General features: G+C 41.5%; 1 protein-coding gene across 3 annotated transcripts; it reads right to left on the bottom strand.

The window, feature by feature from the left end:
* Positions 1-808: 808 nt before the first annotated feature.
* On the bottom strand, positions 809-22577 carry naa40 (N-alpha-acetyltransferase 40, NatD catalytic subunit). Of its 3 annotated transcripts, XR_007266040.1 has the most exons (12): positions 22451-22577; positions 22003-22098; positions 19541-19593; positions 17018-17113; positions 16110-16271; positions 15498-15581; positions 14939-15016; positions 13522-13741; positions 9029-9191; positions 3189-3229; positions 2994-3097; positions 809-938 (listed from the first exon to the last, which is right to left on the bottom strand). XR_007266040.1 is itself a non-coding variant. In XM_020517273.2 (8 exons), exons 1-8 carry the CDS (start codon positions 22454-22456, stop codon positions 13600-13602), a joined length of 717 nt encoding a protein of 238 aa, XP_020372862.1. In that variant the 5' UTR covers positions 22457-22577; the 3' UTR covers positions 12380-13599. The 3 variants fall into 3 exon arrangements, 1 of the variants encoding a protein (XP_020372862.1); XR_007266039.1 differs by lacking the exon at positions 9029-9191; XM_020517273.2 differs by lacking the exons at positions 809-938; positions 2994-3097; positions 3189-3229; positions 9029-9191 and having other exon boundaries at positions 12380-13741.
* Between the last annotated feature and the right edge of the window lie 262 nt (positions 22578-22839).

Genomic DNA, 22839 nt, shown 5'->3' on the forward strand with positions numbered 1-22839 from the left:
GCCGGGTCTATCGCCATCTGTTGGTAGGTGTCGATATCTGCTAGTAGTGTGTTTTTATTCTTTAATTTCTATCTCCTTTGTCATCGATGAAGCTCTGGATTTGTTACCCTACCTCTCACTTTTGAGACAATACACCTTGTCTGTAGCTGAACCATCTCTTGTTTGATGGTGGCTCATTGTTCAGCTAATGTTTTTCCCACCAACCTCTCACTGTACCTATCCAGTCCAACTCCATTCTTGCCCCATTGACATCAGCTCTCCGCCAATTGATTACTCTTGTTCTGGATTGACCACTGTCATTCTTCACCATTGTTCCAAACTTACGAGATAATGATCAATATCTTGGATGCTTTTGGTCCACTTGGCCCACCTCATTTTCAAAAACCAAGTCCAACAGTGCATTTGAAATAACAAGGTGTAGAGCTGGATGAACACAGCAGACCAAGCAGCATCAGAGGAGCAGGAAAGCTGATGTTTCGGGCCTAGACCCTTCTTCAGAAAATGCTTGGCCTGCTGTGTTCATCCAGCTCTACACCTTGTTATCTCAGATTCTCCAGTTCCTACTATCTCTCCAACAGTGCATTCTTTGTTTTTCGACTTGACACATACTATTGTAGGAAATTCTCCTAACAATCGAGATTCAACTGCCTGTTGTTGTCCCTTACACTATTAGTATCCTAGTCTACATTTGAGTAATTAAAGCCTCTCAAAATGAGGACTATATTAGAAATTAAAAGCCAAGCTATGCAAAAACTTGGAAAAGCCTTTCCTTTATTCACAATTGTACTAATTTCACAACATGTAAAATAACTTCTATTCCCAACGTGTATAATGTTAATTAAGTTTGTGGTGAAACTCTTCTACTTTGAAATCTCAAGATTCAGTCTGTAGTTCAACATTTTCCATGATTCTTTATACTAATATTTCGACCAGACTTCCTGCAAGTGAAGACAGGTGGTTAGTACTGCTTAATTTCTTCCTATATTGTTTTTCTAATGATTTCTCGCCGATCTCATGATTGCAAGATGTTTGCTGACAGATACTTTCTATTGAAAGTCACAGTCAAAATCAAGATCAAGAGCAATGGCTTTTTTTTCATCCTTAGCCAGGGATGCTGACTCTGGTGGTCATGACCCACCTGCCACCGTGGCATGTTCAATTAATCCTTTATTTGTTTCCTTAATTTAGTTCTAATTCTCCATCCATGGCCACTGGTTGTGCACAGAACAGACATCTTTGAATTTTGATCTACAAGGAATTCTGACTCCTGTGGGCACTCTTTCTCTACCCATTGGCTGGCTTGACCATGGTTTCTCTTGCCAAATAACTCTCCCATAAATGACATATTTAGCACTCAAGCAATGCCAAAACCATATAAGGTCCTGAGGGGCCTTATCAGAGTGCTTGTGGGTCGGATGTTTCCTTTTGTCGGAGAATCGAGAGCTGGGGTCACTTTAAAATAAGGGGTTGCCCATTTAAGACATGAGAAATTTTTTCCTCACAGAGGGTTGAGAATTTTTGGAACTCTCTTCCTCAAAAGGTGGTCAAAACAGATTCAGTCTGTGCTAAAAGATTTTTCATGATTCTTTATGCTAATATTCTGACAAAACTTCACTGCAAGTGAAAAAGGTTAGCACTGCTTAATTTTTACTTTTATTGTTTGTCACAGACTCACACTTTCCAGTCAAAGTCAAGAACAATGACTGATTTTCTTTTCCTTTGAATATTTTTAAGGCAAATGTAGATGGATTCATGGCAGCAAGGGGTAAGCAGGAATATGGAGAAATTATATCAGCCATGATCTTATCGAATGGTGAAGAGCCTTGCGGGGCCACGTGGCATATGTTTGTATCTCTATCCAGTTATTATCTCAGTGCCTTTTGAAGGATATCACTGAATGCAATTTGGACGTTTAAATTGAGAAATTGTAAACGATATCATGGAAATACTAGTTTTTGTATTTTTTTAAATTTTATGTTTGTGTGATGTTGCTGCTGGCAAAGTTAGATAAAACACCAACTTAAGTAATAATATTGACTGCATTTCAAAAATAACCCATTGGTTGTGAAGCAATGTGGGACATTCTGACGTCATGAGAGAAGCTTACAGAAATACAAATTCTGAAGACGTTGAGGTTGCAATCTGTATAGCCTGGGGTCTAGTTTGAGACTTTGGCGGTTCGCTAGAGGTCTGGTGCGTGGCAGCAACTCGGCACCTGGATCAGGACTTTGACGGTCAGAGATTGAGCCCAATGCAGGAAGAGCGAGCCCAACACGGTGATGAGGGAGGATCTCCAGCAACGACAGCAACAGCATGCAGCTCGAGGTTTCCCAGAGAGCAGGCCAAAGCAGAGGCGATCGAGCCTTGTAGGAGTACAAGTCCAGAATGGCCAAGCACTTAAGACTGTTGAACTTTTAACTTTATTTCTTTATACTGAGGACTATAATGTTTAACATTTAACTTTGTTTCTTTATTTTTCTACTTTGTACCTAAGATTTTGTACCTAATGTGGTGCCAGGAATGGCGACATTGTATGCTTTTCACTGTACTCGTGCACTTCTGTACTTGAGTAAATGTGACAAAAAGTTCTAATTCTAAATAGCAACGTGATAACACCTAGATAATCTGATGTATTGGTTGAGGGACCAACATTATCCACTGCATTGGGAGAACTCCTCTGCTCTTGATCTTTTATGTCAACCCGAAGAGAGCAGACAGGCCTCAGTTTAACATTTCATCTGAAAGATGGCAGTCCCTAAAACTTCAATCAAAATGAGTGAATGGTTCAATTATTTTCAGTCTGAATGATTTGCTGGAAAGTATGTATTGAGGTCTGCTGAAGGCTGCTTCTGGATTGCATGTGGTACATTTACACAGAAAAAAAACGTAATTGTGAAGGAATGTTTCTCAATCATCTTAACTTCCTTTGTGAAACTTAGATTCCTTATTAATCAGAATACAGATGGCCTTGAGATGGAAATAAACACACTCACATTATTTCTTTGCACAGGTCACACCGATTCTTGTATGTTCGACCGTCTGTGCCACAGACTGGGCGCAGTTCCCTCACACAGATTGTAGTGTAGTCACAGTCAGCCTGAAGAGATAAGATAAATAATATTAGAAATGTTTCTTATTAAATCCGTCTTCTGCAGCAGTCAGTTGGAATATTGAATTCAGTTACTCACCGGCCAAGAAAAGTTATGAATACTGGCTGTTTTTGAGCGTTCTGAAAAAGAACAACAGGTCATTATAAAAGGCACAGGTACACACACAGAACATCGCTATACAAATGTTTCATGAGCAGACATTTTTTAAGTGGCTCATTTAGTAACTAGGAGCAGTTGCACAGTTTGTTAGCCCTGCTTTTACTTTGAATTTGCCCGATTTGCATTTTGGAGGGGAATTCAGAGCACAAAGTACAACATTGAAACAAGTGGGATTGTGGTTTTTGATTTCTAGTTGTGATCGTCCTCTGATTGTATCAAGGTTTTTATTTAACATAAAGTAATATATGAATCAATTTTCCATATTGAAAGGACACGCTTAGAGTTCAGATCAGCTGCAGTTAAAACAAAATGTTGAATTGCAGCATACCTGTCCCAGCGGTAGAGTTCAATTTTGTTGCAATTGAGAATGACACGTGAACTGGAAGTACCGCAGAGCCTGTCTCAACCTGTGTAGCCTGCAAATGTGGTCTTTTAAGACCCTGATGTTCCTGTTGATGAATACTCTTGTAAAAAGACATGTGCCTCATTAAGGAAGTCATTATTCATGACAGTGGGAATAAACCTTGCCCACGTACTGGTCAGTTGTTAACATGAAGAGGTCAGACTGGTGGGCTGCTTTCCAATTTTGAATGTATTGTAACACTTTCCAGCATATCTTGCATTGGCTGGCAGCGTCCTTTGCAATCTTGCCCCTTGGGTATTGAGGGGAGGATTGGAGTGAAAATTCAGTGGCTCACAATTGCCATCTGGTGACTCCCACCAGAAGGTGTGTGCAGATCTCATTTAGATTTGATCCTGGGGTTTCTGAATGGCATGACACATTCTACTAACTGGGATAGTAATGCATTAGAAAATCAAAGAAATTAAGGAATGGCAAGAAGAATTTTACTTGCCCACTGAAAGGAGAAGCAATAGGAAGACGATGAGAAACAACGCAAGGATCTTCATTGTGAAGGTGGAGGATGTGAGCTGGCTGGTTTGGTTTCTGAACACTATGAAGTCACAAACCCATTATCCTTCTGTTTGTGACCTCGGTAGCCACATGCAGACATTTTTGCTTCCTTCACGTACACTTTTTTTAATATTTCTCTTTTTCAAACAGTCCATCTACTTTGAATTAAAAGAATTGATAGGATGTTTCAATGCTACTTTGTGGTAGAGAATTATTTTCATTTTAACTAGCTCTGCGTAAAGATTCCATTTGATATGTTTTGTGGATCCCTCTGAATCTAGGAGATTTTCTTTGGGTCAAATGTCCCATCTCCAGCGAGATGGGGGAAGAAAATGAAGAATGTGTTACAGTCAGCATTTTGCAAAGATCTTCAATTTCAGGAATTGGGCTTCAGAATTGGATATTTGCAAGTATCACTATTATTTAAAAAGGGAGAGAAACTAGATGACTGTAGGCTGCCAATCTAACATCAGTTGTAGACAAATTCACTGAAATCTTATCAGAGCAATAACGACAAGTAGGAGCTGATCAAAGATGGATTTTTGAAGGCCGAGATGGGTCAATTTTTTTTTCCCTTGTAAGGGTATCAGAGGATATGGAGAAAAAATGAGCAAATTAACTGGAGGTTCAGATCAGCCACCATCAAGTAGAAAGGAGAAAGAGCTTCAAGAGCATGAAACACTCCTCTTATTCTAATGGTGAACAATGCTGATGTCTACACTCAGCTGAAGATGCTGAATAAATAAAAAATACATTTCTGTGGGCTGACAATGTGTTGTCACTTTCATTACACTCATAAAAGAACTTCCATAATTTACTATCATTCTAGATATTGTATTCCATGCTTACCATGGATGGAATTCAGATTCACCAGATTAATCCTGGGATGGTAGGATTGACCTGCGAGGAGACCACCTGTGTTCTCTGGAGTTTAGACAATTTAGAAACTCTATAAATATCTCCAACCTCAATGATAGGAGAGTCCAGCACATCAGTGAAAAAGATACCACTGAAACATTTGCAACAATCTTCAACAGAAGTGCCAAGTGGATGATTCATCTGGACTTCCTCCAGGGGGTCCCAGGATCACAGTTGCCAGTCTTCAGCCAATTCGATTCACTCTATTTAGAACCGAGATAAGGCCGAACTTCACTTAGAGGACAGTGAACCTTTGGAATCTCTACCACTGGATGCTGTCAGAACTTGGTGATTAAGTAACTTCAAGACAAATCAGTAGATTTCTAGATAATAGTGACAAGAAGGATGTGGAGTTAGCAGAGGAGAATGGCTTTGAGGTGGACTATCAGCCAAGATTTAGAATGACGAAGCAGGCTTGAGGATCTGAATTGCACACTTCTGCTTCTGTGTTCCTATGCTTGGATTCATCTTCCAACACTTGGTGTGAAAAACACCAGTAGCAAAGAATTACAGCTCATTTTGCTGGAAAGTCTAGTGGAAAAGTCACGCTTATGTTCTGGGCACTGGACAGATAAAGCACTTCACAACTCTGGAATTGTCTTGAAGTCTAATTACTGTTATGCAGGCCAGCATTTAATTTCCATACAGCCAAGTTCCCAGAAAAGGAATCTAGGATGTGTGACTGGCATCCTTCCATCTACAAAAGATGATAATGGAAATTCAACATTCACAACCCTTTGAATGAAGAAATTTATCCTCACTTTAGACCTATATAATTGACCCCTTCTCTCTTTGCATGGTCATTCTAGACTGAGAAGCTACAATGTACAGATGTAAATAAAGGAATGTTACAGTGCATAAGGAATTGAAGAATCTTCCTTTGTGATAACAAGAGCAACCTCAGGGACAGTATGTACAGACACCCACAGCCTGAGACAAGCCAGACTGGTATCTCAATGTGTGTGTAGCAGAGTTGGCTTAACACACAAGATAAAGCATAACTTATTCAGCCTTTCATCGTAGGACAACTCTCACTTCCCAGGGACTAATCTGGTGAAGACTGACTCTATTTGTTGTACCGCCTCCAATACAACCCTTTCTTTCCTTAAATTCAGAAATCAAAATTTCACTGTATTCAATGTGTAGTCTCATAAAAGCCCTGTGCAATTGTAGTAAGACTCCAATTCTCGTACTTGAATCCCTTTACAAGAAAGGCCAACTGTTTGTTTTTCATTTACTATTTTCTCTTTTAATTGCTTGCTATACAACATACTAACATTATGTTCTACAATGAATGCACCAAAGTCTTTCTAAACAATAACATTCTCAAGTTTCACACTTTTTAAAAAATATTCTGAGTTTCTATTTTTATGACTAAAGTAAATCACCTCATTGTACTCCTGCCATTTTGTTGCCCACTCAATCTGTTTATATCTCTTTGGAGTCTTTTCCATCCACCTAGCTTGTATTTCCACCTAGCTTTGTATCCAGTAAATGTATTATACATTACTCTATGTCTCTGTATCCAAGTTATGAATATACATTGTATATAGCTGAGTCCACAGCACTGATCCTTGCCACATTCCACTAAATGCAGCCTGCTGACTTGAAAACACCCTATTTTTCTGTAATTGTTGCTTCCTGTCCACTAACCAATTCTTATCCATGCTAATACCCTTGTGTTGATGGTTAACATGTATGGCACCTTATTGAATGCCTTTTGGAAATTGTAAGCATACTACATTGGCTGAATTTTCATGAATCCCCTCTGGGGAAGGAAATCTGCCATACCTGGTGTCATGATAACAGAGGGTTCCTGAAGTACTTATGAACATATTCATTTTTAATTACATTTTTTAATGTATGAAGGACTGCCAAAAGTTGTCAGCAGGTGTAAGTTCACTGGCTATTTGGAAAAGGACTGTAGAATATCACACTTGCTAACGTCCCAAGGCATCTTCAAAGAGGTGGAGTTAAAGGGAGATATGCACTACAAATTAAACTGTAATCTCCAGGAAGTTATCTCAAACTGTGAATAATGATGGGAGAATAGACAGTCGTAGTGAGAGACATTTTTTTTTTACTTTACTTCATAAGAACAGGGATAAAAAGCCAGGTCAGTCCTGATGTTGTGCCAGTGAACTAAGGTTCTTGTGTGTATTTGCCTGGGTTCAAGTACTAGTGTACTCTGAAGGTCGTGCTTGAAGACCACCCGTTCGTCACCCCTACATTGTAGGTAAAGAACATTCTGCATAAATTGCTAGAAATCAGCTATCAAGTCAGTCAGAAGGAAAGAGAATAGAAGTTTCTGTTATTATCTCTAAATCAACTACTTAATTATCAGAATTCCACACCTCCCAAATAAACCACTGAGTCACATCTGTATATCTTTTAACATTAATTTTTTTTGGACTCACTTCTTATTTCTAATCTATGTATTACATTACTTTATTATTCTCACATTTATTCACTAATAAACATACTTGTTTTGTTAATTCAAGAAAACTTCATTAAATTGCCTCCTTTTTAAAACAAATTTATTTGGTATGAGAGAAATGTATCCACAAGGATGGGCAGAGGAAGGGAAAATGCACAGTAAATTGAATTGTTGCTACCAACTGATGATGCGGATGAATAAAGAAGGCTTCATCTCCCCTCATCCAGGAACCTGACAATGTGGTCTGGAACCTTAAAAACGTGAACAGTGCTCAGGATCTAGTTGTTACAAATTGAGGGTTCATCTGTGATCTTATTGTAACAGCTGGTATAGTCTACATGGGACTTCAGACCACAACAAGTGTGGTTGACTCTTGACTGCAAGCCACTCAGTTGTGTCAAAGTGGCTATACAACCTAAAGAAAGGATCATAAGTGGATGGATCACCTTGTATCAACATAGGCATTGGAAACGAGCACGACAAACCAAGCCCAAGTGACCCTGTAAAATAGTACTTACCAATATCTGAGGCTTGTGCCAAAATTAATGGATATGTTTCATAGACTAGACAAGCAATAGGCTGATACAGTCAGTCATTCTCCTGGAATCATTAAATACAATGTCTCAGGCACCATCGTCACCATACATGAATATATGCTTTTCCATCAGCACAGCAGACCCACCAGAGTTGAAGGTACTGTGGTATATATTCAGGAGGTAGTTGCCTAGAAAGTCTTAATGTTGATTTTGAACCCCATGAAGTGTTATAGCTTCAGACCAAACACTGGCAAGATAACTTCCTGCTGATCACCACATACAACCTCACCCTGCCCCTTGCTAATGAATTAGTACCCTTCCATGTTGAACACTGCTTGGAGGAAAGACTGAGGATGGCAAAGGCACTGAACGTACTCTGAGTGGAGGATTTCAATGTCTATCATGAAAAGTGGTGCGGTAGACCACTACCAACTGAACTGGCAAAGTCTTAAAGAACATATAGACTGGCTCTGCAGGAACCCACAAGAGGTCAAAAATTTACTTGCCCTCATCCCACCAACCAAATCCACCAATTTGCTGCAAATGCATCTGTTCATAACAATATTAGTAAGAGTGACCACTGTGCAGTCCTTGTTAAGTCCTGTCTGCACATTGAGGGTAACTTCCATGTTATGTGACACTAGCACTCTACTAAGTGGGAAAAACTTCAGAAAGATCTAGCAACTCAAAACTAGACCTCCAATCTATGAAGTTTAGTGGCCATCAGCAACAGAATTGTATTCAGTCACAATTTGTAAACTCGTTGCTTGGCATTTCCCCATCCAATCATTACCAACAAGCTGGGAGATCAACACTGGTTCTCCAAACAGGTTATACCAAGAGCAGCACCAGGCATACCGTTAAAAAAAGAGGTGTCAACCTGGTGACTACTTGAATGCCAAACAGTGACAAGGTCACATTGTCACAAATGATAACAGATAACTAAACAACTCACTAGAGATGGAGGTGCTATAAATATCCTCATTCTCATCAAGTGCATAAGGCTGATGAATTTGTATCTATCTTCAGCCAGAACTGCCACATTGATGATCCATCGCAGTCTCCTTTTGAGGTCCATGGCATCACAGATGTAAGTCTTCAGAATTCATTCCACAAGACTATAAGATATAGAAATATAATTAGGCCGTTTAGCCCGAGTCTGCTTTGCCACAGCTGATATGTTTCTCAACTCCACTCTCCTGTCTTCTCCTTGTAACCCTGTATCTCTTTTCTAATCAAGAATCTATCTATCTTTGTTTTAAGTACACTCAACTCCACATAGTATCAGGAAATGTCTAAAGGCACTGGATACTACAAAAGCCATGGAGCCTGACACCATTCTGGCAATGTTTTCCCCAGAACAAGATGCACTGATAATCAATCTGCTTCTAACAATGGGATATGCCAGAAAATATGGAAAATTGTCCAGGTATTCACAAAAAGAAGGGCAATTCCAACTCATCCAATTACTGCACTATTAGTTTATTCAGTGAAGTGACAGAACATAGAACATTACAGCGCAGTACAGGCCCTTCGGCCCTCGATGTTGCACCGACCTGTGAAACCAATCTGAAGCCCATCTAACCTAAACTATTCCATTATCATCCATATGTTTATCCAATGACCATTTAAATGCCCTTAAAGTTGGCGAGTCTACTATTTTTGCAGGCAGGGCATTCCACGCCCTTACTACTCTCTGAGTAAAGAAGGGACGGTTGACAGTGCAATTGCGTGGCATTTGCAAATGAATAACCTGCTCACTGATGCTCACTTTGGGCTACTCTGCTGCTGACCTCAATTACAGCCTTGGTTCACTCATGGACAAAAGAGCCAAATTCCAGAGGTGAGGGGAATTGACTACCTTTGACCTTAATGCAACATTTGACCAAGTATGGCATCATCGAGCCCTAGCAAAACTGGAGTCAATGGGAATCATGTGAGAAACTCCTCCATGGTTAGAGTCATATGTAGCACATACGAAAATAAGTATGGTTGTTGAAGGTTATCACCAGTCCCATAACATCACTAAGTTCTACAGTGGTGACCTAGGCCACCTATCTTCAACTGCAATGACCAACCCTCCACCATAAAGTCAGGAATGGGGATGTTTTTTGATGCTTGCATTTTCAGCACCAGAATTCTACAGATACTGAAACAGTCAATGTCCAAATACAGCAAGACCTGGACAATATCCAGACTGGAGCTAATAAGTGGCAAGTAACAGCCACACTCAAGAGCCATGCAACGACCATCTCCAACAAATTTAAACATTGCTCCTTGTCAACCTACTATATTGGAATAATTAAATCACTGTCAACATCCTGGAGGTTACCATTGACCAGAAACTGAACTGGACCAGTCATATAAATACTGTGGCTGCAACAGCCAGTCAGAGGCTACAAATCCTGCAGTGAGTGGCTCACCACCTGACTCTCCAAAGTGTGTGCATGATCTATAAAGCACAATACAGGACTTTGATGGAATACTCCCCACTTGCCTGGATGAATATACAGTCAAGAGGCTTGAAACTAACCTGGACAAAGCATCCACTTGGTTGGCACCCATCCAACCTTCAATATCATTAAACAAATAAGATAATCTATAAAGTTAGATATGATTCTATTATTGGAGAGTACCTCTTGAATGCGAGATGAATCACACCAACAATAAAGATTATCAATTGGGTTCACGTGGTTCATTCATGCTGGCTAGAAACTTCATATGCAGGAATTTGCCATCTGCATGAAAAATGAACATGTCCAGGCCGTGTGCCTTTTTTTGACTTAAATAGAAGTAGTACAACATAGTTCTCTGGTAAATTCTCATAGGAACATACTCTGGGTCTATACTCAATGGAGGTTAGAAGGATATGGGGGGAATCTAATTGAAACTTACAGAATACTGAACAGCCTGGACAGAGTGGATATTGGGAAGATGTTTCCATCAGCAGGAGAGACTAGGACCCAAGGGCACAGCCTTAGAGTAAAGGAAAGACCCTTTAGAACGGAGATGAGGAGAAACTTCTTCAGCCAGAGTGAGGTGAATCTATAGAATTTATTACCACAGAAGGCTGTGGAGACCAGGTCATTGAGTATATTTAAGACAGAGATAGACAGGTTCTTGATTGTCAAGAGGATCAAACTTCCAGGAAGAATGGGGATGAGAAACTTACCAGCCATGATTGAATGGCAGAGCAGACTCAATGGGCCAAATGGCCTAATTTCTGCTCCTATGTCTTATGGCCTTAACTTGCTTCAACCAGATGCATGGTGGTAGCAGTGTGTAATGTCTACAGGATGTACAACTACTCACCTAGTTTCCCTCGACAACACTTTCCAAACTGACAACCTCTTCCACTCAGAAGGATAAGAGCAATAGATACATGGGAACATCACTTTCAAGTTTCCCTCCAAACCACATACCATCCTGAAATCTATTGCTGTTTCCTCACTGTCAATAGATCCTAGAACGCCTTTCCTAACAGTAGTGAATGTTCTCACATCCCAAGAACTGTAGTTCAAAGATGCCACCTTCTCCAGGGCAATTAGCGATGGGCAATAAATGCTGACCAGTGATGTCCACATTTACAAAGAAGTTTTAAAAAACTGTCTTCATATGCTAGCCTGGATCACCTACTTAAATGCTGGAACGTGACTCACCAACAGTGAGCTGCTACTCACTGAACTATAGCTAACAAGTGTAGGCCAATTCACAAATGCTGAACTGTTCTTGTCAAAACATAATTTTATCTTTCTACTTAAATGTCCTACTTGTGCTCACTGTGTAGTAACAAAAACGGATGTGAACTAGCTACGTGTAGTTAGCCTCAAATGTCCACAATCTGAAATTGTCAGCCTTTTGATCTCAAGATGCTGACTGTGAATTACCATTCTCCACTTGACAAGGACATAGCAGAGCTCAACTGTGTCCCCTACTGGGTATAGGGAGCAAGAGCTGGTCACGGACTGTAGGTACAGGCCAATCACAATCTAACTTGCTTCCAAAAAAAAACTCCAGGGCTGAATGCCTCAAACCTCTGTTCCCAACATTCCTAAAACTGATGTCCTAGCTCAAAGAGCCCAGGCCAAATACTGGACCTGCCATTTTCTGGACTTCTGATGCTTCAACATAACATTTATTGCTGTGGGGTCAGTTTGTGTTGGGGTTGCTGTTTTTCACTTTGCAGGTGATAAAACTGCTACAAGTCAATTGTTACAGACACAAGGAAACTACCTGCTTCCTTTGTTAGAAATAAAAACGGAAACCGAGGGCAAGAAATAGTAGGGAACAAAACGAGAGAGAAAAGAACAGTAAAAAAAATTTATTCGATAATTATATTTTTAAAAGAAACAAGGCCCACAACCCCATGGTACAAATAATTTAAGTCTGGATGTGTCCTATTTCAAGGACCAACTCCTTATATGCAAAGTACAGTTAAACAGGATTCAAAAATGAAGAAATAATCAGTGGAAAGCTTGCAAAGTAAGGACAATTGTTGTTTGGATCTCAGTCTCTGGTTCTCTATGTCAAAGACACAAAAGCCCGACGATACTTTAAAAAGATATCCAGGTTCATGTGCACTGGCTGATTAAACAAATCTGGGAGATAGTCATTGGACCCATCTGCAGTACTCAAATCTTTTTGTTGGCCACACACAATCATTAGAGCCGCTGGTAATTTAATCTGTAATTTGGTGCCAGAAGTATTGAACCTGGATATAAAACTAGAAGGACACATTCATTTCTATTTGTGTCATAATCTAGGAATCGGATGATGGGGACCTATTGCAGACTTCAGGTGAAGAAGAGAGTGAGGGATAATTGGACCAACTGAAGATTAGACTCTATTTTAATGCAACATCTCTGCTCTTACTTCCAATACAAATTTCTACCTGGACATGTACAATGGCACTGCCAATGTAAGGTTGTCAGACACTAAGCACCTCCAGTGATAGCAGGGCGTTATTACCCTGTGACAGGTTTACATAGGTAGTTCCTACAAGTGTGTACAGGGAATTAAAAATGGAAAGTATTCAAAGAAAGCTGCTTTATTAAATATATTACAGACATAATGTACAGTATGTCCTCAAACTTGCTGAAATGTAATTTATTCAAAAACTGAACTTTAGAAAAGTCCACAATTCCATTATTTTTCTGTTCAATATTCTGCTCAGACTCAATTATTTTTGATCTTTTTTTATATACAAAAAAGGTTGTTTCTTAAAAAAAATTTGGAAACAGCCCTTTTACTATTCAAAAAGGAGGAGCTGTCATTTGGCCAGTAAATAGCAAGGTGATTTGGCTCCAAATGGCCAGCTATGGAGTTGTAGGGGCTGGCAATGAGAGTCTGGGTGTTATTCACAGTACGTGCGTTTGGAAAAAAAACCTTTCAAGCAAAGCTTTCTCCAACAACTCACATACTGTGATAGCTTATACACTGAACACTCACTCAGTTTCCATTTCGTACGGCATTATGAATCTGTTTGGAAGGGAAATTTTGGAGGGGTGGGGGCTCAATGTTGATCCTTCAATGACAGCATCCTCCGCAGTGTGGACTGCCATGTGGATGTGGGTGCTCCCCATATTTGGTTCTCCGGCTCAGTATCTCGTAGGAGCAGTCATCTCCACAGCACCCAGAGACACTGGGAGATGACTCATCAATATCGAACCTGTGGATCGAAAGGTCAGGAAAGTCAAACACAGCAGTAACAGTTTAATTTGTGATGTCTTGAGGCTAAAGGCTCCTTTGCTACTTTGCAATCCTACAATAAAAGGGAGGCAGTGGCCTCTGGTATTATTACTGGACTATTAATCCAGAGACCCCGATAATGTCCTGGGGACCCACGTTCGAATCCCACCATGGTGATGTAATTTGAATTCAGTGAATTAAAAACTGGAAATAAGAGTCTCATGATGACCATGAATTGATTGTCGATTGTTGCAAAAACCCATCTGGTTCACCAGTATCCTTGGGAAAGCAACTGCCATCCTTACCTGATCTGGCCTACATAGGACTCCAGACACCCAGCCAGGTGGTTGACTCTGAAAACTAGGGATGGGCAATAAATGCTGTCCCAGCCAGCGATGCTTTCATCCCATGAATGAATAAAGCAAAACAAACAATCAGGATCTCTGGATGGCTGCCCTACCAAAGTCAAACTGCATTAATGTTAAGTACGCAAGATTGTAGTCCTATCCAAGACAGTTTTGCCTAACATGTTGAATTTAATGCTGATTTTCAGATCTCAGAAAACTCAGATTTTCAACAATGTTGACAAAGACATATTTAGCTCCTCCTTTACCTGTCCTGAAAAATGAGGATACTGAGTTTCAACTATACAGCATGGGACTGGAATCAATGTCAGCCAGACCAGGTAAGGAAAAGACTTGTATTTCCATAGCATCTTTCAAACTTCAGGATATTCCAAAGTATTTCACAGCCAACTAAGCTCTTTTGAAGCATAGTTACTTGTGCAGTTCCTACACTGCAATAATCAATTTGCATATAGTGAGCTCCCAAAAATCAGCAGAAATTGTTGGAAAATCTCAGCAGGTCTGGCAGTATCTATGGAAAGATAGCAGAATTAACATTTCAGGTCCAGTGACCCTTATTCAAACCCTTCTGTTTTTGTTTCTGATTTCCAGCATCAGCATTTCTTTATCTTTTTTTCCCCAAAAAATTAGCAATTAGGTAACAACCAGACAATGTGTTTTTAGTTCTTAGTTGATAGGTAAATATTACCTACAGGACGCTGAGAACACTGGAGTGTGATAGATAGTGTTTGCATGCATGCAAGTGCATGTATTCTCATCGATGTGTCCTCAGACATCCCCTCTAATAATACAGACTCCAGATCACAACTTACTGCATTGCCTCTTTGAAGAACTGATATGCTCCATGGTTGTGCTTAAATACTGTTAACATCACTTTCTTCATCTGTGTACTGCAGAAAAAGCACAGAGCAAGAGTCAATCTCATCCCATTGCACAGACTGAACCTGCCCTTATTTTCTGAGCACTTTCTGACACACTGCTAACTGGGTGGCACAGGGTCTCCCCATGCAATCCTGCCAGGTTCTTTTCCAATCTTGCCTGCCAAATCCCTCTGCTCACAGGGGGAAACCTGTTGGGAGAGGTGATGGAGAGATTGTGACTGGAAATTGCAGGTTCTTGAATATACAGAGAAACAATGCCAGCTCAGAACAATTTGTTCCACAACTAAACACAATCTCCACCTTGGACAGGGGTAGAGAATGTGAGCAGAGGACGGGGGAAATGCTTTTTCTCCCCCAAGAACATTGTCTGACAATGGCTCATACACCAAGAATAGTCCACTGAGTACAGCACTGGAAGATAGCCAGCATTAGGGAGAGACCAAGAGAATGGGGAAGCAAATTTACTATCTCCATAATATCACCTCTTTACCTGTTTGCTAAAAGCTGTAGAATCTGCATTAAGAATTTGCCCAACCCTTTCCTCCTCACCCGACTCTCCAGCTGAACCTCATAACTGCAACACAAGACAAACCTGTCAGGTTATTGTACAGAGTTGACACTGACTTTACAACACATACATCCCATTTCCAGAGATTCCCCGTCTCAACTAGAAATGTTTGATGGGACAGTGTGCAGGGAGCTTTACTCTGTATCTAGCTGTGGGCCAGGATCAACAGTTGGCCATCATGCGCCCCTCTACTTATCAAATAAGGTTTCAAAACTCGCCATCAATGTCTGCACACGATGAATGTGGCACATGAATGAGTTAGGGAGGATGGCTCCCAAGGTTGGTGGAGGGTACAGAGAACAGAACACTCACTGTGATGGAAAGCTGAGTCACCTTAAATCACAGTCAGTCAGGTCATTTCCGTGCCACAGACTCCGTGGGCACCAATACTTTGCTTCCCGTCACCAGCAGTTTTACATCAGGAGGTCGCCATTGGCCTCGCCACCTATGTGCGGCCACCCTTCCCGCCAAGCCTTGTGCACGATCGGAGCTGCCACCCTCTGCGGGGAATCATTAAGTATAACGCAAGAATACCAGTACAGTACTTCCTCCCCACACTCCACATCAAATCGGAAATGTGAGAAAGCTGTGGGCACCGCACTGTCTCCTTCCCGTGCAACCAGATACCACGCTCGTTCATCTGTCATCTCCTCCTTCTTCTCTCGATCCTTCCAGCCCCACTCACTTTGCTCGTACCTGCCAGAAGAGAGTGAAAGGTTGAAGCAATCTGCAAAGCTTTTGGTGTATCTGCCTTGGGCAACAAACCCCATCCCCAGCTCAGCCACACCTGCCTTCCCACACCCAGGATCCTATCCTGTTACTGCTATTGGCTCCCCATGACATCATTGCCTATAACCCTCTTCACAAGAAACACTCAGAAGGAGCAGTGAATTAGGCGAGAAAGAATACAACTCCATTGCTAAAGGTAGCACAATCACCACAAGTTTGCACCTTTGAGTCTCATTCCAGTCACTTGTGCACGTATCGCAAGCCAACATTTCTGATGCCAGTATTGAGATATACTGCATTGTCAGAGGCACCATCTTTCAGACAAGACATTCAGATCTCGTTTCTTTTCGTAGGTGGGCATAAAGGATCCAACTGCCATTACTGGAAAAGTGAAGGGAGGAGTTCTTCTAAGTGTCTTAGGGCCAATATGAATTATTTAATGTCAGTACAGAGGATTTGAGATCCTGGTCTAAAAACAGTGTAACAGAGGGTGTGCCTTGACTCTCCAATCAATGTTAGTTTCAAATACAGATGCACAATAACTTTCTGTAATCATACATCACTAAACTCAACCATCAGGCACCCACCTAATCCTGCCAGTCAGTGCTTAATTACTGTGGGGTGGCATGGAAAGTATTACCTACAGTTCCTCTGATATATCCACTTTCTATTCCCTCATCCAGTGGAGCACCAATCCCCTATGGCTCACTCACATGGTCTGCATGTTGGTCTTGGTCAGTTCCACTGCCCAGTCCACAGTGCTGGGGTCCAAGTCTGTTACTCTTTTGCACTCTATCACTATGTTCATTCTAGGTAAAAAAAAGAGATTGAGATGTATAGTACAATCTAGTAGCCAAAACTGAGATGCACCTGCAGGATGACCTAGATTGGGACCTGAATATTGTAAAGTATGCAACATTAAGGAAGGACAGGAAAATAGGAGAGGATGGGGGAGTGGCTCTGGTAATTGCAGATGAAATTAGTACAATCGAGAGGGATGACCTAAATTCAGGAAAGCCGAATGTAGAAGCAGTAGAGATGAGGAATGAAAAAGGAAAGAGGTCACTTGTGGGAGTTGTATATAGGCCCCCTAACAGTAACCACATGGTAGGGCAGGGTATCAAGGAAGAAATATTGGGAGCTTGTCAATAAGGGTGAGCAATTATCATGGGAGATTTTAACATACATTCACACGGAAAAAATTAGATTGTTTAAAATTGTTTAGATGATGTTTTTGGAATAGTTTCTTAGACCAGCATGTTATGGTACCAAAAACAAAGTTGCTGGAAAAGCTCAGCAGGTCTGGCAGCATCTGTGAAGGAAAAAACAGAGTTAACGTTTCGGGTCTGGTGACCCTTCCTCAGAACTGATGGTGGCCGGGAAAATGTCAGTTTATATGCAGGAAAAAAGGGGAGGGGGGTGGGGTAAGGAGTTATCAACTTGTCTGTCCAACCGATCTTCTCTCTCTTTAGGCTCTATCCTATCATTTACTCCCTACCCCAACCCCTCCCCTTTATTCTTTTTTAGTTCCTGATTTACAGCATCCGCAGTTCTTTCGATTTTTATTATGTTATGGTACCAACCAGACAGCTTGCAATACTAGACTTGATTTTGACTGGAGATAGGATACTTACTGACCTCTGTGAAAGTGCATCTGGATAGCAGGGGGTAGGTGGGGGTTTTGGTGGGATGCTGTTCGGAGGGTCGGTGCAGACTCAATGGGCCTAATGGCCTCTTTCTGTGCTGTGGAGTTTCTATGAAAAATAGCTAATATAATTCCTTTATTCCAAAAGGGAGGGAGCAGGGGAAAAAATGTCATGAAACTATAGGCCAGTTAGCTTATTATCCATAAAAGGAAAATGTTAGAAACTATTATTAAAATGTTATAATTGGACACTTGGATGAGTTCAAGGCATTCAGACAGAGCCAAAATGGTTTGTCAAAGGGAGAACAATTTGGATAAAGGGACTAAAGGTCTGATACTAAAATTTGCAGGTGACACAAAGCTAGGTAGGAAAGTGAGTTGTGAAGAGGACACAAAGAGCTGACAAAGGGATAGAGACAAGTTAAGTGAGTGGGCAATGATCTGACAAATAGAATACAATGTGGGAAAGTGTGAAATTGTCCATTTTGGCACAAAGAATAAAAAAGAAATACTATCTAAATGGTGAGAGGTTGCAGAACTCAGATGCAGAAATCTGGGTGTCTTAGTGCATGAATCATGGAAGTTTAGTATGTAGATACAGCAAGTAATCAGGAAAGCTAATAAAATGTTATGGTCTATTGTGAGGGGAATTGAATGCAAGAGTAGCAGGGCATTGGTGAGATCACATCTGGAGTACTGGTCACAACACTTACAGAAGGATGTTAATGTACTGGAAGCAGTTCAAGGAAGGTTTAACAGACTAATACCTGCATTGAGCAGACTGCCTAATGAGAAAAGGCTAGACTTCTGGAGTTTAGAAACGTCATAGGTGACTTAATTGAAACATACAAGACCCTGAGGGCACTTCACTGAGTGGACATGGTAAGGATGTTTCCTCTTGTGGGAGTCATTTATTTAACACAAATCACATAATTTTACAGTACAAATGAGGAAACCTTTTTTCTGTTAGAGGATCTTTTGAATTCCTTTCCTCAAAAGGCATCGGAAACAGAATCTTTAAGGCAGAGGTAGATAGGTTCTTGATTAAGAAGGGAATGAAAGATTGTGCATATACAGAATTGTAGGGTTAGGTTAAAGTCAGATCAACCATGATCTTAATAATTGGCAGAACAGGCTCAAAGGGCTGAGTGGCCTACTCTTGTTCCTTGTTCAGACGTGTGCTGAAAGGATGTTTTGTTTTGTGCAAGAAACTAGAACCACGTGAAAGTCTCCTAAGAGGTCTCTGTTTCAAGACAGAGTTCAGATGTTTTTTTCTGAGAGTCGACAGGAATTCTCTTCCACAGGAGGAAATGGAAGCTGTAACTGAATTTATTCAAGGCTGAGTGGAGTAGATTTTTGAGTGATAAGGGAGTCAAGGGTTGGTGAGGAGCAGGTTTGGGGCAGACAGAGAGGTGGAATGACCATGACCAGGTGAGTCAATATTTTATTTGATGGCAGAGCAGCTTGAAGGGCTGAATCTTTTCCTGCTGCCAAGTCCAATGTTCCGAGTCCTAGGGTAGGAGGAGAGATGATGCATGATGTAACACGTTAACAAACCAAGGTGAGGGAAGTTCCAAAAAATGACACTTACCCATTTCGGTCATATTTTTTGAAGGCAGGAAAAGATGCTAATGGATCATCAAGCTTAAAATGCAAAAGACAGAAAGAAAAATTGCATTTAATTTAAATTTCTTTAAACAACACAAGACCAAAATAGTTTGAATGCCGAATGTGAAGTAAAATCAGAAAATACCAGAAATATTTAGCAGGTGTGGCAGCTAGAGAGAGAAACAGTTAATGTTTCAGGCCTGCAACCAACATTCTGATGAAAGTTCATGACCCAAACTTCAGCCACACCATATCTCAAGTAAACACTCACAAGCATGTTCAGTAGCAACACTGATTGAATTGTAATCAGGTAGCCTCGTGGCTTTCCCCTCCCAGTCCTAGAACCAAAACATGTATTTCTGTTTTGAAGTACATTTAAAGAAGCTTGCAATCTGGCCTCTTCTTTGCTTCCTGTATGCATGGGAGTTGGGTAAATCTTGGACAAATTACTCCAGGAATTCATTTCTGGCAGCACTTGGCAATGGAGGGGCATGCATGCTGCTGGAGGTTTAGTCAACTGAAGCAATAACTTGTTTGTTCATTCCTCAGATGCTGACTGACCTGCATAGCCACCATCGACCTGAGGGATTTGTGTCGACATGTTGAGATTTGAAATAACCATGGTCGCTCCAGCAGCTCTACTTGTGACTGGATCTGCACTGTGAATGAGTGAGTGAGAACAAGTGCTAAGAAGCCTCAGGGTCAACCAGGATAGATTCCATAGTTGAACAGCCAAATAAGCACCCACATGAAGAACAAGGATTTTGGGTGAAGGACCAGGGAGCAAGTGATCATTTCCCAGGACGTCAACTGCTGCCCTCAGGAGACAAGGTAACATGAAAAATGAAATAATCTGGGGCACAGTAAAGCAGATTATGACTCACCAGGCCATCTAGTACCCAGTAACCTCAGCTACAGAATATAGGAAAGGAATGCAACCGGGATCAGTGCTGGGACTGCAATAATTTATAATTTGCATGGATGATTTAGAGTTAGGGACCATGTGTAGTGTGTAAAGTTTGCAGATGACGCTAAGGCGAGTGGTAGAGCAAAGTGTACAAAGGTCTCTGAAACAAGGAAGCAAATTGTTTAAGTGAGTGGGCGAAGGTCTGACAGATGGAATTCAATGTTGATAAATGTGAAATCATCCATTTTGGTAGGAATAACAGTAGAAGAGACTATTACTTGAACGGTAAAAAATTGCAGCATGCTGCTGTGCAAAGGAACCCATGTATCCTTGTGCATAAATTGCAGAAGGTTGGTTTGCAGCTACCACAGGTAATTAAGAAGGCAAATGGAATTTTGTCCTTCATTGCTAGAGGGATCAAGTTTAAAAACAGGGACATTACACTGCAGCTGTACAGGGTGCTGGTGAGGCCACATCTGGAGTGCTATGTACAGTTTAGATCTCCTTACTTGAGAAAGGATGTATTGGCACTGAAGGGGGTGCAGAGGAGATTCAGTAGGTTGATTCTGGATCGACAAGGTTAGTTTATGTGGAGAGGTTGAGCAGACTGGGATTATATTGATTGGAATTTAGAAGAATGAGGGGGGATCTTACAGAAACATAAAATTATGAAGGGAATAGATAAGATAAAAGCAGGGAGAGTGAAAGTAGAACAAGAGAGCATAGCCTCAAAATTAGGGGGACCAGATTTAGGACTGAATTGAGGTGGAACTTCCTCACTCAAAGGATTGTGAATCTGTGGAATTCCCTGCCCAGTGAAGTAGTTCAGGCTTTGTTGTTGATTGTTTTTAAAGCTAAGGTAGATAATTTTTTGAATAGTAAAGGAATTAAGGGTTATGGTGAGAGGGTGGGTAAGTGGAACTGAGACAATGAAAAGATCAGCCATGATCTTATTGAATGGCGGAGCAGGCTCGAAGGGCCAGATGGCCTACTCCTCCTGGTTCTTATGTTCTTAATGGAGTTCACACCTATGGAGCTGACATGTGGTTCTGGGGTCCCAATCCCAACACCACCCCCTCCCCAAATCTGGCCTCCTCTTCTCCAATGAAGCAGATCCCAAGTCCTAAACCTCTTCCCCAACAACTTCCAACTGATCTCCACGTCCCCCCCACCCTACTCAACTTGCAGCCCCTCCCCCAAACCTTAACATCGTCTAAGTTTGTAAATCTACTCCCAAGTCCCACACTCCCTCTCAAATCTTAACCCGGTCGACCCTAAACAACAGCTTCCAATCATCTGCTCACCCCTTAGCCTGTCCCCCTGAATACCAAGTGTTTCCCTTGGACAGCAACCTCTCAGACACCTTTCCTGGAAACTCGACCTCCCCCGAACCCAGACCCCCACACTCATTCCCAGCCTGCTCAACCCCTTGCCAACTCTCACTCCGGCTTCTCCTCCACCAAACGTCTGTGGGCACCCCCTCCTTCTGCCTGCTGATTGTCTCATTTGCTCCCTATCACATCCCTAGACTATTTTACCTTGTTTGCCGTTTCAACTTTTGCACAGACAGCATCCATTGCTGCTCTCTCCTCTAGTCTTCTTTGCTTCTTCTCCTTGGCTTTGGATGACTTTCTCTAGAGAATAAATATCTAGATCACAGATCATTTCTCAGGAAAACAGATAATAATCAGTCAGGACCAACCACCGCATCAGCAGTAAATGCCCGAGACATGTACATAAATCGACATCATGTGTCCTGTCTCTGCAAATAACCCTTCAGCAAACTCCCAGCACAGCTTCTCTCTCCCCATTACACCCCCTTTTCCCTCGCTGCCACGACCTCAATCTTTCCATCTCCAACCAAAGCCACCTCCCCACCCCCAAATCTTTCCTTCTCCGCCAAAGCCACCCCCCGAATCTTTCCCTGTCCTTGACTACTCTTATTCTCCTCTTCCCTCACACCCTTTCTTTCTCAATCTCCCTCACCCCCATGTTCCTCCTGATGCCGCTGTTCAGAATCAGACGGAAAACCAGGTTTGTCTCCTTCCGGTCCGTCCCTTTACACCTTCCGCCCGGTCCCGGGAGCGGCTAGGGGTTGAGGAGTCGTTAATTCGGACGTTGGCAGGTAACTGTGTATATTGGAGCATTTGGTCACCACTTGGCAGCTTCAGAAGGTTCCGGAGTCAGTTATTCACTGAGTTCGAGCATTCTTCATCCTGAATAATCCACCACTTCCCACTGGTTAGCTTTGCTCACTTGCTCTCCTCGAATTTTCAGCGCAGAAATAGACCAATCCGCCGACCAGGTCTGGGTCATTAGTTCTGCCCCATTGCTCCCCAACACCCTTCATTTGTTCAACCAGATTTTCCTTGCAA

Source organism: Rhincodon typus, chromosome 43 (assembly GCF_021869965.1).
Source record: "Rhincodon typus isolate 14 chromosome 43, sRhiTyp1.1, whole genome shotgun sequence".
Taxonomy (NCBI): domain Eukaryota; kingdom Metazoa; phylum Chordata; class Chondrichthyes; order Orectolobiformes; family Rhincodontidae; genus Rhincodon; species Rhincodon typus.

Coding starts and splice junctions, on each gene's coding strand:
- naa40 (XM_020517273.2), bottom strand. Junction 17,114..19,540: donor AAAAAATATGACCGAAATGG/GTAAGTGTCATT, acceptor TTTTTTACCTAG/AATGAACATAGTGATAGAGT. Junction 15,582..16,109: donor GGGGAGGAAGTACTGTACTG/GTATTCTTGCGT, acceptor CTTGTGTTGCAG/TTATGAGGTTCAGCTGGAGA.